This window comes from Danio rerio, chromosome 1 (genome assembly GCF_049306965.1).
Source record: "Danio rerio strain Tuebingen ecotype United States chromosome 1, GRCz12tu, whole genome shotgun sequence".
In the NCBI taxonomy this organism is placed as follows: Eukaryota; Metazoa; Chordata; class Actinopteri; order Cypriniformes; family Danionidae; genus Danio; species Danio rerio.
The window spans coordinates 41,570,001-41,587,923 of NC_133176.1; the positions used below are offsets into that span (position 1 = coordinate 41,570,001).

Consider the following 17,923-nt stretch of genomic DNA (forward strand, 5'->3'; position numbering starts at 1 on the left):
GTTGCAATTTGATATCTTCTTATTATATTATTCTACTTGGTCTGTATAGTTATGCAAACATTTGTTTGTAGAGCAAGTAGTTTGACCATTTTCTGCCGTTTATTATTCCTAGTCATTTCTCCCATAGGTGACTGAATCGGATGTTCTAAGACAATCGCGAAAACAGGCGCACTTCATGACATCAGTGACATTTAAAGGCTTAACTAGGTTAATTAGGTTAACTAGGCAGGAAGGGGTAATTAGGCACATTATTGTATAATGATGGTTTGTTCTGTAGACTATGAAAAAAAATATATATAGCTTAAAGGGGCTAATAATTTTGTCCTTAAAACTGTTTAAAAAATGTAAAACTACTTTTATTCTAGCCAAAATAAAACAAATAAATCTTTCTCAGGAAGTAAAAAATATCAGATGTACTGTGAAAATTTCTGTTTTCTTTGCTCTGTTAAACATAATTTGGGAAATATTTAAAAAAGAAAAAAAAAATCAAAGGGGGCTAATAATTCTGACTATATATATATATATATATATATATATATATATATATATATATATATATATATATATATATATATATATATATATATTCCATATCTGTTGAATAAGGTGTTCACTCTGAATTACAGCACATTATAGACGGCCATTATATTTGCCTTTGAGACATTCACAAACAAGATATTTTTAAAAGTAATTTAAGGCTCACAGTACGTATTCATTTAAAGTTCTTAGGAGAAAATGTAATATAGCTTAAATTTGCCATCATTTTCATGATATTTGCCTGAAAGCCTGGCTGAATTGAATGAATAACGAAGACAAAAAAAACTTAATGAACCTCAACAGAAAGCTTGGAGACCGATTTACGGTCATTTGAAACTAATAAAAGCTGAAATAACTGCATTCGTGGAGAGAGTGGAAAATTCTGCTTTCTGAGAACAATACTTCTTTTGTTCTGAGCTCTAAGAATATACGATGTGAAGTCAGACTGAATTTGTCTGATAGTAACAAAGACAGGCAGCCACTAATAATGAATGGAAGGTGACAGCGCGTGGGTGATATCATTTGTTATGCAGCAGGCGGATGGAAAACAGGGTGGTTTTTATGTCTTATCTTTGAATTTCTTTAAAAAAAAAGAATTTATTAATCAGAAAGGCAGTGCATGGGATGTTCTGCTCTTGTCGTTCTAAGCAGAAAAGCAGTGTAGCATGTTTCCAATGGTATTATTATGTTTTTTGTGAACCTGTCACTAGTGGTCAATTGAGATACTTTACTGTTTTTGCCTTCACATTAATTTCATGTTATTGTTTGAATACATCTTGTCTAAACGCCTGTTTTAAGATTTTTTTTTATCCAGAACCTTCACTCTTATTTCATTGCTTTATTTTTATTTAATAAATAGCGGGCTAAATGTACAGCGTATTATTGAATTAATAAGCCTGTGCTATTTGGCTTAGAGGCTTGCAGGAAAGCAAGCTAATAAGAAGTATGGCAACTCGTGAAGTGTGTGTGCGTTGTGTGAATTTGCAGAAATGTGAGGAGACTAGACAATATTTCATTTCCACAGTAATGACTTTTTAGTTCACTGTTTGCTCAGCTTTCATACAGCTGTGAAAACATTAGCATCCATTGAAATCAATATGAACTCTTTTTGTTTGTGACTGGTTGTGGTTTATTGAATTATTCAATTTATTTGGTGCTCAAAAATATAGTTTTTATTCACATATCTCTTCTGATCCTTTGGAAACTAATTATGATGATATTTAACTAGATGTTTGACTGTATTTCATGTTACTTTCATTGTTTTTAAAATTATGGACTATAATATATTGGCTAATATAAATGTTACCAATATATATTTTTAATATACTTGAATATATTTAAATATGAATCCATATTTAAAAACAGTGTTGCCAGATTTAGCAACTTTTCATACAACATAATACTCAACTTCAACTTAAAAACTTAAAAAAGCACCTAGCAGCAAATTTAACAGGTTTTAACATTCATTTTAACAACATTCATTAGCAACTTTTAAAAAGTGACTTAAATCAACAGAGCAGTATTGACTGCAGGCTAAATGCAATTTTGGAAGTATCAGTTTATCTTAATTTGCTTGCATACTAATTTGATTGCTTATAAATATTATTATAATAATATTTGTATAAAAATCATTAAAACTATAACTGTGCAACCTGCTGACAATCAAAAACAAAACCACATGGTATCAAAGACGATTGTTTTCTGAGTGCAGCTGTAAATGCATTGAATGTCGCTGTTCTCATAGAGGTTGGGAAGTATACAGCTCTTTATGATACACATAGTTTGTAATATAAAGACATAATCAAGTCTACTATATATATATATATATATATATATATATATATATATATATATATATATATATATATATATATATATATATATATATATATATATATATATATATATATATATATATAAATAAATAAATAAAAAAAAATGAGCAATATCGCACGAGTAGCAGTGTGCTATGGCTTTATATCAGAACTAGTGGGAGGCGTTTGCCCCACCGGTGCTGATATACAGCCATAGCACACTGCTACTCATGTGATATTGCATTTATACAACAGTTCGATGGCACAATCTTGTACATAACGAAGAAAATCAAACTCTTTTGTATTAGGAACTACTTTCTTCTGCCATTCATTCACATCTGCAGCTGATGTCAGAACAGCAGAAGCTGTTACTAATTCTTCAACGTGACTTTAGAGCTAGTATTTGATTGATTCTCTATAGCGTATTGTGAAGCGGCGCATCTGGTGTGTGACCCTCTTAAGGTGATGACAAAACAGCAAATTTTGCTCACATTCTAAGATTATAAGGCTGAACGTGACATGAAATGCCATCCTTCTACAGAGATTTCTCACCAGACTGCTGTTGTGTTTGCGATAAGGAAGGACAAGGCTGAATCCAGCTTTTTATTCACAGCTTCGTATCCGGTCCACCTTAAAAACCACAAGACTTCCGTTTTTCAGCTTTTATTCATGCTCGAGAACACACTGAGCAAGGGCTTATTATGCGGTTCTGGCACCATCTTGTGGATAGACAACGTCAACTGTCTTTGGCCGCCAACGAGCTCTCAGAAATTGTAAATATTTTAAAATATGCACTATTCTTAAAAATAAACTGCTTAGTTGCAATCTAAACAACTACATTCTTGTCTAAAAAAGCCTCAAAAGTACATTTTGTTGTCTAACAACAGTAATATTTGTCAAACTGTAGCGTCTCTGCTTGTTGCTTGCTGTATGTGGGCGGAGTAATACACAGAGGTGAAGAGTGAAGAGGACTTTGTGTGATGTTACAGGCAAAATATCACACACACACACACACACACACACACACACACACACACACACACACACACACATATATATATATATATGGTGTCCATAAATGCACATATATATATGTGTGTGTGTGTTATGCAAATAGCATTTGGGTGTGACTCGTCGTATCAGAAAGGCTTGAATAAACTCCACCACAAATTCATTGAATAAACTTATTTGGTATTTTACTAATGAGCTGTAATTCAGCTTCATCCTTGTCTTACTCTAACACTGACTGCTTTTTATCTGATGTAATGCAGGAGAAGCAGACGCGTATGTGGGATTGGTGGGTGGGGAAAAGCAGTTCAATTGGTTTTAAAGCCACAGGCTACAAAAAACAGCTACACTGTAGTCCAATACCAAAATGGCCATATTATGGAGGCTATAATAAATAATCTGATTGGTATTTTGAGCTGAAACTTAGCCACATTCTGGATACACCAAAGAGTTATCTTACATTTTGTAAAAGGGTTAAAATAGGTGAAAAGGTAAAATTTACTACTACTATTTGATGGGTGGGAATTGGGACTAAGCAAACCTCATATCCCCTACCTTCCATGCAAACACCTCAAGACTGAGAATAGTTCATGGTGAATAGCAGAAAGTCATAAAAGTGTCGATGTTCTGCTCTATTTGCTCATATAACCGTGGTAGTCTGTTGACAAACATAGCTGTCACTCACAGATTACAGAATATTGAATTGGCCAACATCTTAGTTGATGGAGCATGCCTTTCCTTCATCATATATGTCACACCAATGTTTTGTCAATCTCTTGCCCACTTTGTCATCAATTTAGTGGCTAATTCTGTCCTCTTCGTGTTTCTGTGTGGAGGAGCTTGACAGAACCGTGCAACGCATCTGCGATTTGCTCAGGCGCTGCAGGCCTTCAGTGGCTCCATGGCAATCTCCACACATCTGCTGTGTGATTGCCTACTCAAGCGGGATTCGCTGGCATTGAGGGGCAATCTGTGAACATGCCAAAAAGCCAACGATTAATTGCATCTTCGTATGTCTGTGGCTTCTGTGACGGTCAGATAGCCCTGTCAAATTTGTCAATGCATTCACATTCAGTTGCGATTTTTTAAAAAAATATTCAACCTTCATGTTGTCAGCATAACCGTTGGCAGCTCTAAATTCGTTATCAGCATTTGCCAAACTGAGCAGTGGCAAAAAAATATATATATATATAAATAAAAATGGCACTTTCAGTCTAGACATGCAAAACCACTCCTCAGTGTGAAGACAGAAACTATGATGAGTGAGTGGCAAACTACACCATAGTAACTTTACTTTATAAAGCCTCTGTTAATCTTGAGATACAGCATAATCTTGAGATTATAGTACTGTATACAACTGGGCTGCTCAGATCTTAATGACTGGGATTTCCAGCACATGTGCAGGCAGATGTCGCAGAATTCGGAAAGACTTAACTGTAATCAATCTGTAGGGAGATGTTCAATAACAAACCCTTAAAGTGGCAGTTCACGCAAAACTGAAAATTCTGTTATCATTTACAAATCATTCACATGTCACAAACCATTTCATTGGTTTCTTTTGTTGAACACAAAAGAACATATTTTGCAAAATGCTTGTAATGGTAGCCACTGACTTCCATAATACTAAATTTAATTATATTTATCATGTTGTGTTGTTGTGTTGTCCTTATCAATTCTTATCGATATCTACGTTGTATGATGTCACTAGTTAAAATAGCTTATTTCTTTGGAATTCTTTGAAACATTTGCCATAATGTGCGTACATAAACCAGCAAAACATATAACACTGTTCTAGTGTTTTTTTCAATATTTTAATAAAAAAAATTACATATTTTGCAATTAACAAGCAGATTTCCATTACCATTACCATTTTAATTACTTGAGTTTTTTTTTTTTTTTTCTAAGTAGTTTTACTTTTACTTGAGTAAAGCTTTGGCCTTTCTAGCCATCATTTTATAATAAATTTCCTTTATATTCTAATAAAAACAAGCATTTAGTGTTGAAACAAACTGGTCCAAAAATAAATATCCAGTGAGCGGCAGTTCTGTAGGCGCAAATGCCTTGTTAATGCCAGAGGTCAGAGGAGAATGTCCAGACTGGTTCGAGCTGATAGAAAGGCAACAATATCTCAAATAACCACTCATTACAACCAAGGTATGCAGAAGAGCATCTCAGAACACACAAGACATCAAACCTTGAGTCAGCTAAGAACAGGAAACTGAGGCTACAATTTGTACAGGCTCACCAAAATTGGACAATAGAAGATTGGGAAAACATTGCCTGATCTGATAAGTCTCGATGTCTGCTGCGTCATTTGGATAGTAGGGTCAGAATTTGGCATTAACAAAATGAAAGGTGATGGTGTAATGGTGTGGAGTATATTTTCTTGGCACACGTTGGGTCTATTAGTAATTGAGCATCGTGTCAAAGCCTAGCTGAGTATTGTTGCTGACTATGTCCATCACTTTATGATCACCGTGTACCCATCTTCTAATAGCTAGTTCTAGCAGGATAGCGCGCCACGTCATAAAGTGTAAATCATCTCAGACTAGTTTCTTGAACATGACAAAAATGTCACCATACTCAAACGGCCTCCACTTTCACCAGAGCTCAATCCAATAGTGCATGTTGTGGAACTGGAGATTCGCATCATGGATGTGCTGCTGACAAATCTGCAGCAACTGCGTGATGTTATCATGTCAATATGGACCATAATCTCTGAGGAATATTTCCAGCCTTGTTGAATCTATGACATAAAGAATTAAAGCAGTTCTGAAGGCAAAAGGGGATCCAACCCGATACTAGTAATAAAGTGGCCAATGGGTGTATCTCAGTATTTGGTGTGATTATAAGTAATATAAACAATTCAAAAAAGGGGGAAAAATCTCATGCAATCTGTATGAATAAAGTATGGCGATGTTAAAGTATGAATGTTATGTTGCTTCTTTCCAGAAAATAACTTGTTTTCGTACAATTGAAACTTTTCTTTTCAGTTTATCTTTCCCTCACATGTTTATATGTTCCATTCGTTCCTTTAGTTCTACAGAGAAGCATTCAAATGGCAAATGGAGAGCTTTACAGTGAATGATGTCGCAGTGACATGATGTTTATCAGTTGTTTTGGAATTTATGATTGTCCTGAATGCTGTTCTGTTAATGCAGTGTCCTTTGTTCCTGGATGTAAGGATTATCCCATGGCCCTAATGGTGAGGGAAGGCAATCTCCAAGGCCCAGATGGACTGGTCAGGGAATCTAGGAAAGGTATAATCCATATGTGACATATGGGAAGCATTGATGGAGAGAATTACTTTGCATGGCATTTCACTCTTGCCTTTACTCTTGCCTATTAAAACCTGCCAGCGACAGCATATCTGTGGCAGCTTGTTTATTATTGTATATTTACATACTGGTTTCATGGTACAGATGTCTATAAATAGGAATTGTAAGGTTGCAGGTTCCATTCTCAGTCCAGGTAGGAATTGTAGGTGTGGGGAATGAACAACTCGCACTCTCTTCCTTCTTCAATACCCAGCTGAAGTGCCCTTGACCAAGGCACCTAACCATTATTGCTCAATGTGCACTATATAATCACTTTTAATGTATGTGTCATGTGTGCAATTGGATGGGTCAAAAGCAGAGGACCAATTACAAGTATAAAGGTGAAACCATACTTGACAATACTCACTTTACAAATTCACAAGTCTAAGTAAAACACATTTCTACCTCATATTGATAATGGCTTGATGTAGCTGTTTGCTATTGTTAAATGCCACAACTTGCTATTTTGGAAATACAAGAAGGTTATAGCAAGAATAAAAAATCAGTGTAATGCCATAGATTGTCGATTTTACATGTAAAACAATAATTTTAACTCATCTGACTTGATTCATCACGATATTTTCAATCCGCTCAGACTATCATTACCTAGATGAAGCTCTTCTTGAGACGTGAACTCAGTACACTACAATTCTTTGCAAACAACTACTTTGAAAGGCTTTAACATTGTACTTAAGAAGAAACATTAGTAAGTTATCGTGCAACACATCTAAGATTAACAAGAAAAATCTTTGAGAATCTAGTCATGCAGTGCAAATCTTTATGCAAGGATCATTTCTGTCACTATTTCTGTTCTGCTTTACAGATTTTGGCTGTTCCATTCTTAAGAGCTCATCCATACACCCTAATCTCTTCCCAGGGTTTACCCTTCGGAGTGAAAGCTTTGGAGGCATGAAGGGTGTAGGGGAGAAAAAGTGGGGAGAAAACTGTTTCTTGGAATACATTCCTTGCATCATCTTTGTCTCAATTTAAACATGCTCAAAAAATCCCAGCAGCAAGAACTACAAATTTTTTTGGCTTAGAACAACTCCTAAGTTAGGGAGTACTAATTTATCCATGACAGGCTCGTTGGAAATACTTTTTTTTGTAAAACCACACAAATGTACTTAAAGAGTCCCTATTTTGCATTATAAAATGTTATATTTTGTTCACGGGGCCTCCAACTACAGGCTGATATGCATGCAAGGTCAAAAAAACTTTCATTGTCTTATAATATGCATTTATTTTGACCTAATTATCCCAACGACTCCCATATGATTAGTTCAGCAATTCATTTGTTCCCAAACCCTTCTTTTGCATGAGGCTAATCTGCTGTGATTGGTTCAGTTAATTTACACAGTGGCAAAAGTTGAACTATTTTGAAAATAGTCGCTGCATGGGTAGAAACAGATGATGGTGGCCATAGCAAAGAAAAATGACAGAGGATTGAGAGCTCAGAAACACATTTAAATTGGTGAAGGAAGAAGCATGTGTCATGTTTTCAACATGGTTTTTGGATGCAATATGTGAATAGCCACTTACAGATTTAACCTGAGAGATACATTACAAGCACTGATCTATAATAGATAACAGATTACAAGCCATATGGAGTGACTTACGACTTACAACACAATTAAATGCATATTTTGCAAACTACACAAAATGAGGCAACAATTTTAATTACATTTGCATTTTATGATCCGGAGGAACAAGAGACTGGTCTATATGAACTGTAACAGTTAATGGCAAAGTCCCATACATAATAGTCTCTGTTGCTTCTTCCTTTAACAGGAACTGGCCGGCGAATCCCACGGCGCAGCATAGGTTATTGGATCAAAAATCAGATAAATGACACGAACAAACAGCACTAGGTTGGCTATACTATGATCGTCATCTTTGTGCCATGATCAGTCCTGTTATCCACTCAGCTTCACTCCGGTGTCTGAAGGGAAAGACGCTTTCACAGTAAACCAGTTCAGACACTCATATATATCATCATATATATGATGTACTGTATCGACGTCATCGTGTTCAGGCAAAAGATCCGAAGCCAACACAATTCATTTATATAACTCTGAGTTGACTATTTATTAATTAAATGAATAATTAGTTTTAAACAAGTTGTACTTTCAGATTTAAACCTCAGCTGGATGTTTTCATTTTCAAAAAAAACATAATAGGGGCTCTTTAAGCATATGTTTGCTGCAGTTTCTTACTAGAGGTGAGTATGAGGTGTTGGCATCATAATCCCTGTACTGTTAATTTTTCCAAAAAACGTTACCTAGAAGATTTTGATCTGTTTTACATTTTATTACACTGACACTCTGATGTTTAGTATTATCAACAAGTAAATTATTATTTTGTGCAGATGTTCGCACAACACCAGACAAATGCCACATAGACATGGTGTCTGATTTGTAATTAAATACATTTGCCTCACATATCTATCTATCTATTGACCCGTTTCCACTGAGTGGCGCGGTCAAATAATGTCGGTAATGTTAGCTTTTATGTCCGTTTCCACTGTCAAAAGGTACCTAGAATTAATCGTACCATAACAAGAGGGTATCAAAAGGTAGAGCTAGATGAGCTGCTGAATGTTATTGGTTTACAGTGAGCACAAGCCAGGAGAATGAAAACGGGAAACTTCATTTTTTAATAAACAGCCGAAACATTACATCATAATAAAATATAATAATGAGCCATGTCGACCCAAGCTCAAACAGACCTTGTCGTCATCTTGATGAATAGCCACAAAGTCAAAAAGAAGAGCAAAAGCTGCCGTGTGACCTGTTGTTGTTTACAAGGCCGTCTAAAAGCACTATGTTGGTTTCGCTTTCTCTATATTTCTCTTTCGCTTTAGCTTGCGTGCACTCACTGATTGTTATTTGAAATAACGAACTTGAGGTCATATTAATAAAGTGAGTGTGATTATTGAAGTGCTTCTGACATCCTTTCAGAAAAACTGACGAATGCCAGAGTGAAGTGCGAAAAAAAAAAAACAGAAAAACAGATACCTGATAAAACAAAGGAGCAAATGATTCTTTCAGTAACTTAAAACATAAACAAACTGTCATGTTTAATTATTATCATCTTTTGCACTATTATGAACTCAGAATGCCTTTTAACAAGATGTAAACGTAACGAATAAAGATGAGAGGTTTGTACTGACTGTATAGGTTTCGTATTATTTATGAACCCAAATAAGGCCTAAATGTAAGTTTTGTGTATTTTTTATTTGTAATTGGTAACATTTCAGAAACAGTAAGAGCCTGTATGTGTTCATAAATGTAGCATTTATTTATTTATGTATTGAATATAATCGCAGACATTACAGTAGGCTGCACTTATAATCCAATCATGCTCGTAGAAAGTTTAGTAATGAACATTTACACACAAGTATTTTTGTATAAAGCATCTGTTTTGTGAGAAATGCTTCTCATGATATGTGCACGACCCATGACATAGTTTCACAAAACAGATAAAAGGTATGTAAAATCAAGATAAAACAACATGGTCACAGTTCACTATTCTCTTTCACAGGTACCTTACCGAAGGGTACCTAGCACAACATAACTAACAAATCGGTGGAGCTAGATTCCCAGCAGAACGCTACTGGTTTACAGATAATTGTCACAAGCATGTGCAAAAGCCAGGAGAATGACAATTATGGTAAACCCTCTAGTGGATGTGTTTTCTGAAATGCACAATAAAATTGACACATTTTACGTTTTTTACATGTATTTCCATTGGGCCTGGGCTGAATTTATCCAGTATGGAATTCTCCAAAATCACCAAAAATCAACAAATTTGGCATATTGTATGTTGGTGAAAAATCAACCAACTGAATATAATTTTCTGTTTCATCACTGGAACTTGTCCACCACAGAGAATTGAATCAGTGTCTCTGAACTGCCTTTTTAATGAATTTTTAATAACTTAATAAATCCAGATCAAACAAACTGTCATGCTATTGAGGTTTATGACACGGAGAACCACTTTCCAGAAGCCCAGCTGTACCCTGGATCACAAAGAACAGTTTGTTGATTTGAATAAATGACAAGAGACTCGCGCCCTGCTTGAAGGAAGGAATATTTATGAAGAGAAGTCCACTCTCAGTAAAGGAAAGGCTTTGGCAAAAGCATGGTCTCTTCAAACATAATTACTTCAGAGTGAGTGTGCCATCTCTCAGCACATAACTTATTCAGAGCCAGCTGAGGGATGAAGGCGACAAGGCACTCTCAGTGTGTGTGTGTGATGAGCGTTTGGCTTCACAGAGAGGAATGTTGGGATACGCGTGTAGTTAAAGTTAAAAGCACATCTGTTTGTTCTGTGTAGATCTGGGTTGTAATTGGGAGTAACACATAAGGACACAAACTTATATAGTGGCATGGGCATGACATGGCTATTTCAAGGAGAAGGTGACTAATGAGGACATTGCTCATTTTTCAAAAGGCTTTTAAATCATATTTGAGAATGTAAAACTACAAATAATTTCCTTTTAAAGTGTTGAGTTTAGTGTTGCTGTAGGACAGAAGTCGATAACCTGTCAATTGCAGTCGACTGGTAGATCTTTGTAGCTCTGCCGGTATATCTCAAAAATGACAGGACATGTCATCCAGATGCTTTGTCACAGATTTTCTTTGTTGCATCAGTTTAAAATTCATAAAATTTTAAGTAAATAAAGTTATAAAGACAATCTTTGCTTTATTTTTATGGGTTTAAAAGAGTTGGTGGCCGCAGCTGTAGGGCAATTAGTAAACATATTGTACAATATAAATACATTTATAACCTATAGAATGACCCCATATTTCACAAAATTGAGCAAAATTACCACTTCACAGGATGCAAGAAACAAACTTTACAAAAATGTTCGGGGGAAAAGGAAGTTACTGCAATACTTTTGCTTAAAGACATTATTAATTAAATAATACCAGCATTTGTTTTGGTGAATGTAATCATAAAATGTCCTCCCTATTCTATCTTTGAATTGAAAAAAAGAAGCAGTTTTTTGTGAAATTGGAAGAGAAAGAAGCGTGAAACTTTTAGGATTTTTTTTTTTAACTTTTTTTTTTTGACACGTCTGGTTCCAAAAGATAAAATTTCTCCCTCATAGATTTTCAATGATGGTGGTTTGTGTTTGTAATGTATTTTTAAGTGTATTAATCTGATGCTACATGTGGATAGTTAACTCCTATTAATTAATTAGTGTGATGACTTTAGTTTGTAAGCTGTTGCTAATTTGTGATCAAGTGATCCAAGATGGAGGTAGTGTTTTATAAATGTTTGTGTATGATGTGCGTTGAATACCCTGAGGAAGACTTTAAGGTCAGAATGCTTTAGCTTTATTTAGTAAATAAAGTATGTTTTTATCACTGCTGGAATAAATTTGGAAGGGTTTAGACCCCCCTATCATCTTGGTGTCCTATAAAATTGTATAATCTCAGCACCCCTTTACACCAACAAATTAAATAATGGCATTTAAAATAAATAAATAAAAATCCCTGAAAGGGTCACAAGCCATGCCTTTTGGCCTATGAGAGGTCATTGAATTATAAAAGCATACTGCAAATTTCATACCTTAAAAGTTTATTAGTCCAAAATCATGTTAATAAAACCAAAGCTACCAAAAAGGCTTGCTTTCTACTTCTGGGTATGTATTACATAATAGAGTTGACAACATCAGCACAGACTGTACAACAGGGTCAAAGAACTAAAAATAACTATCTTCCAGAGGATCCCAATAGTAAAAGAAAGAACCAATTTATTTTCAACTTTGAGAGCATTATTGTTTGTTTTGTTCATTTTAATGCATCAAAATATGGATTATGAACAGCAAAACAGCCTTGTTCAATTTAATGCATCATCTGGCATTTGTGACATAAAGACTCATGATTACAGTCTGAGATTTGCTTATGACTCTTTATGCATCGGTAAAGCAAGTCAGTGGTCTAACAGACTAAGTGATCAACTGTACATTGTTTTTCTTAAAGAGCCCATATTATGGGTTTTTGAAAATTCCCCTCCATGTAGTGTGTAACACAGCTCTAAGTGAAGCAAAGTATCCAGCTAAGGCTTAAATCTGTAAGAATACAGTGTTTAAAACGGTTGATTCATCTATAAAAGAGTCGACTCATAGTGCTTCAAACGAGTCGCCTTGATACCGATTCATTAGGTGTTTCGCCATGACGTACGAACGAAACCAAGTTATTCACGTGCACGCGCAAACCCGGGAGATTTCAAACCTGAGGCCCGCCCTCTGACGCAGAAACCCAGACACACACACACACCCACAAACACACGCACACCCACAAACACACGCACACAAACATGCCGGTCGATTGAAGTCACACTGCAGATGGATATATTGAGTCTCTACCCAAAGATGAAACCTCAGCATTATAACCAAGCAGTTGGAAACTTCTGGAAGCTACATGCTACAAAGAATACTTCATCTGAGTTTGTTAAAGGAAGGATCAGTAAAGAGTAACTGATGGACGTCAGGATGGGTTTCTTCCATTTCTCAAGTGTAAGTACGTGCGGTTAAAGTTGTTGCCTCGTTTACTCTAGCTTGCAAATGTATTTAGTTGTGATTTGTTACTTGTAACCGCGTGTACTGTATCAGGTTAACTGGATATTTTATCTTATCGCGTGCAAAGTCACGTTAAAAACGCGACGCGTGCTGTTTGTTTATGGAGCTCCGTGCTAGAGTTCTGCTCCCGCGATTTATTCGGAAATTTATTCCCGCGCCGCAGAAATCTGGCGCGGGGACAGCCGCGGGAATAAATTTCCGAATAAATCGCGGGAGCGGTCGGTAACGGGTTTAATTTGGGACGGGAGCGGGCTGTCTAGCAATATCACGGATATTGCTATGCGAATTAGAAAGAGAGAGTCTGCGTGGTGCTTGTGTGTGTGTTAGTGCGCACGCGCGCGTATGAGAGAGAGAGAGAGAGAGAGAGAGAGAGAGAGAGCGAACGAACGAACGACAGCTTGGCTGTCTGGACTGTATACTGGGTGATTTTTGGTTGTGTTCTCCGCTCTAGCGGGACCGGGCGCGGCGGGCAGAAAACGGAGCGGGTTCTCAGGCTAAAACCTGGCGGGTGCGGGCGGAAGCGGGAGCGTTGTCATCCGGAGGTGTGTGTGTGTTTTTGTGTGTGTGTGGTATGGCCAGTACACGACTGTCTCCTTCGTTCGGTTATCCGTGGCACTATCCACTCGCCATAGTGTGGCAGCTAAAATCCACGTCTATACTATCGAGCGTGTATGAACTGTGATTACTTTTTAAATTGCTGATTAGCTATTGGCCATTTCCCTCTCTGACTGAACGCAGTCGACCAATCGCGACAGACTGTCATCGGTCCAATCAGCGCAGATTAGCTCCGCGCTAAGGAGGGGTTTGGGAACAAATGAATCACTGGACGATTCATACAGGAGTCGCTGGGATAATTAGGTAAAAATAAATGCAGATTATAAGACCATGAAAGTGTTTTTTGACCTTGCATGCATATTAGACTGTTGTTGGAGACCCTTACAACCAGGATATGACCCTATTTCATGTATAATATGGGCTCTTTAATATGACTGTGACTAAATTATAAGTAGTGTATTTAAATAACTTTATATGGTATTTTCACAGCTTAAACACATTTTGTGCATTTTTGATCATGCTGTTTTAATGTGTGTTTTGAAGTACTGCATGAGAAAAGAGTGACGGAGTCAGCAAAATTTGGTTACAAAATCCCTTAATTTGCAAAAAAAAAAAAAAAAAAAAAAAAAAAAAAAAAAAATATATATATATATATATATATATATATATATATATATATATATGTGTATATGTGTGTGTATGTATAATATTTTTTTTCTTGTTTAAGATGGTTATGGACTGCAAAAAGGGTTTATGCGAGCAATGAGAGGTGGAAAAGCTATTGCCAAATAAAAACTGATTTAACGAACGTAACTTCTTTATATTTGCCTTTTTATTGTTGGTTTCTGGGTTACCAATACTACAGTCAGCTGCTGCAACAAATTGATGGAATTGCACCTATTTAGGATTTGGAATTTTCACTCTCTTTCTTTCTTTATTCTTTGAAAGCACGTTCCGATGAATACCTAGCCATTGACACTCTGTACACTGCTCAATTAATCACTTCTTTTTTTTTTTTTTGTATAAATGTCAGATTTGCTATAAATATGAAGGATCTGCATTTAATACTTCATATGCAGTGGGTATTTACATTGAAGATATATAAAGGTCCATTTAAACAGTGTTCAAATCATAGTTGAAAGATGCTGGTACAAAATAATGTCCAAATTATGACAGCTTGTCATGCAAAAATCACATCGAAACATACATAAAAAAATAAAAATACACTGTTAAAAACCTGGTTTAATCCTATAAGCCAGTTTTTAATTACACAAATGTACACATAATCATTATTTATCATAACAGCTTTTAAATATATATTTCAAGGTTTTATAAAGATATTTTCAGTTATTAATGCATCATTATGTTTTTGAGCACCATGACAATTCATAACCTGAACTTATAAATTTGGCATACATACGGTTTTCACATATTAGTCACTACAGTAAAGATGTTTTGTTACCGGCGCAGTAAACTTTATATTACTTTCTTTTTATGAACTGCAAGATTTTTCCATTAATCAGATTTTTGTTACCAGTTTCTGCCCATAACTAACACAGACAGACAGACTGACAAACACACAGCAATGTACATAAATCAAAATGTAATGCTGCAAATTACATTCAAAATATAACCCGCAATTTAGTCAAATGCCTTATTTTGAAAACCATTTTTAGAGTATTGGTTTTGTTTGTCTATATTTGAAACAACCAGGGTTTGACATTAAAGCCTGCCAACCCACCAAATGTGGGTAGATATTTAGCTGTGCCCACCACAGCTTAATTCAGTCACTGCCACTAGCCATTTTGGCTGATTAAAGATCATTTTAAACTGTAGTTTTCTTAAAAGGCAGTGTTCAACAATAAGGATTGCCCGATGAGGGGTCAGCATGAGAGATGACAATGATAACTGTGTTTGCATGAGCAAAAGCAGGTGAAAACCTAACGAGAGGATGATCACACACGGTGAGACACAGGCGATTCTGATGCACTGACGAGGACTTCAGTGCCAATTGGCTGATTTCAGCTAATGTGATGTTTGTGGCTAGATGTGTATGGCTAGAGAATCTTTTGGTAAATCTTTAGTGTTGAAGGAAAAGTCATGTGAATTAAAAACTAACTGCAATGCAACACTATGAAACCACAACCCATTTGCTCATTGAGCAAGCTCATATACGACACACAAAAAAATTATATGAGTGAGGAGGCATGTGGACGTAACAAAAAATCAAATCAGGTAATTTTAGCTTACCTAATTCAAATGTTATGCATGTCAGATATTTTTCCAACAACAAAAGTTTGGCTATTGAAAACGGCGAGTAGCTAGTAATGTTGGAAAACTACTAAAAGTTAATGTCAAGCTCTGGAAACAACCTATAATGTTTTATAAAGTGTGTGTGTGTGTGTGTGTGTGTGTATATATATATATATATATATATATATATATATATATATATATATATATATATATATATATATATATATATGTTTAAAAAATGCAAAAGCACGTTTAAAGACTGTATGGATGGATAAATACACCCGTGGTTTACAAGCAGAGCTGGAGTCAACAGTTTGTGTTAACAACAACAAACCTTGGGCTGAATTGCATCAGAACAGAAAAAACAAAGAGCAGTTCAAAAAGGAGTTCATGCAGAAGAAAGCAACCTAGCCTCAGATGTACCGGGGCCTGGGTTGCTTTTATACAGGTAGCCTTTATCCTAAAACCTCCAAGCAATCAGGAAGCAAGTTTCAGAAAGCGGTTATGGTTCTTTCTTTTGTGGTTCATACCCACAGGGATCTTGTTTGTCCATTATATGCCACCACGGTTGAATAAAAAAAGGCTCCAGGTGTGCTCAGCAATCCGCTTGTTAAGTCTGAAGGCCCGTGCCACAGTTTCTGGGTCCAAACGCTCTATCAGCCAAATGTGCACAACTAATAATGTGCTGTTATACTATTGAAAACCAGGATAAGATCATTTATATACAAAAAAAATGATGTCTGCAAAATTGTTGCAAACAATTGAAATATGTTGAATTTAAACAAACAAATTAAATTTAGTATTGTTTTAGTATTGTTGTAAATTTAGTATAAACAAACTTTAATTTGTGTTTAAATTTAGTCCAAATAAATTGTTTACAACCACTTAACTTTAAAAAAACAAAAAAAAAAACAATTGTAAATCCAAGAAATCATCTTTGAATAATTTTTTTTTCAGTGCATGATTAATCTCATACATTTAGACAGTTCAAATGTTATTGTCTGAGATACACATACTGTACTGTGGTGTGTTTAGCAGTTGTGTGACACTGAGCTCCTTTACACTATATGGCTAAAATAGTTTACAGCATTGTAGCTGTACAATTATCAACCACAGCTGCCAGTTTATTTTATAGAAACTTTTACTGTTTATTTTTGTGCACACGCACATGCATTACACACACTTAGTGTAAGTGTGAATGACGTGTGTGAAATGGCCCTTACAGTTCCTGCTTCAACCCACAGAGATGCTGCTAAGAATGAGCACTGACACACGCACACACACACACAGGTCTCCCTTGATCAAAATCAACCAGATGCTTTTTCCCTTGATTTTAACATGATTTAAGGGGACCTAAAAAATGATCACCAAGGTCTGTTCTGAGATAGATTAGAAAGTATGCACACACACTACACTGTATGCGTGTCCTACGCAGTTTTCATTAATAAATAAACTGGATATTTTAATAGAACACTATTAATGCATTATTTACTATAGAAGCACAGTGCTAATATACAGTAATTACAATGATTTACAGTGTGCAAATACCCTGTGGAGCCTTTTGTGCATGGAAAGTTACACATCATCTCTGAAGTGCGAATACATACCATAGTTGTCTCTGCGATGGAGCCAAAACTGTTAATAAATATGTTGCATGTTACATTCACAGGCGGACCTGTTAAAACAAACAGCAAAATCAGACTCAATATATTACATTATCTGTCTATCTATCTATCTATCTATCTATCTATCTATCTATCTATCTATCTATCTATCTATCTCTATCTCTATCTCTATCTCTATCTCTATCTCTATCTCTCTCTCTCTCTCTCTCTCTCTCTCTCTCT

The 17,923-nt window shown here is 35.7% G+C and overlaps 1 protein-coding gene across 2 annotated transcripts in view; it reads right to left on the reverse strand.

Moving 5' to 3' along the window:
- glra3 (glycine receptor, alpha 3) overlaps positions 1-17,923 on the reverse strand; it is a 105,987-nt gene that overhangs the window by 36,141 nt on the left and 51,923 nt on the right. For both annotated transcript variants that reach the window (XM_021477569.3, NM_152965.1), the window contains 1 exon segment: positions 17,684-17,751. In XM_021477569.3, coding sequence (XP_021333244.1) covers positions 17,684-17,751 — 68 coding nt within the window.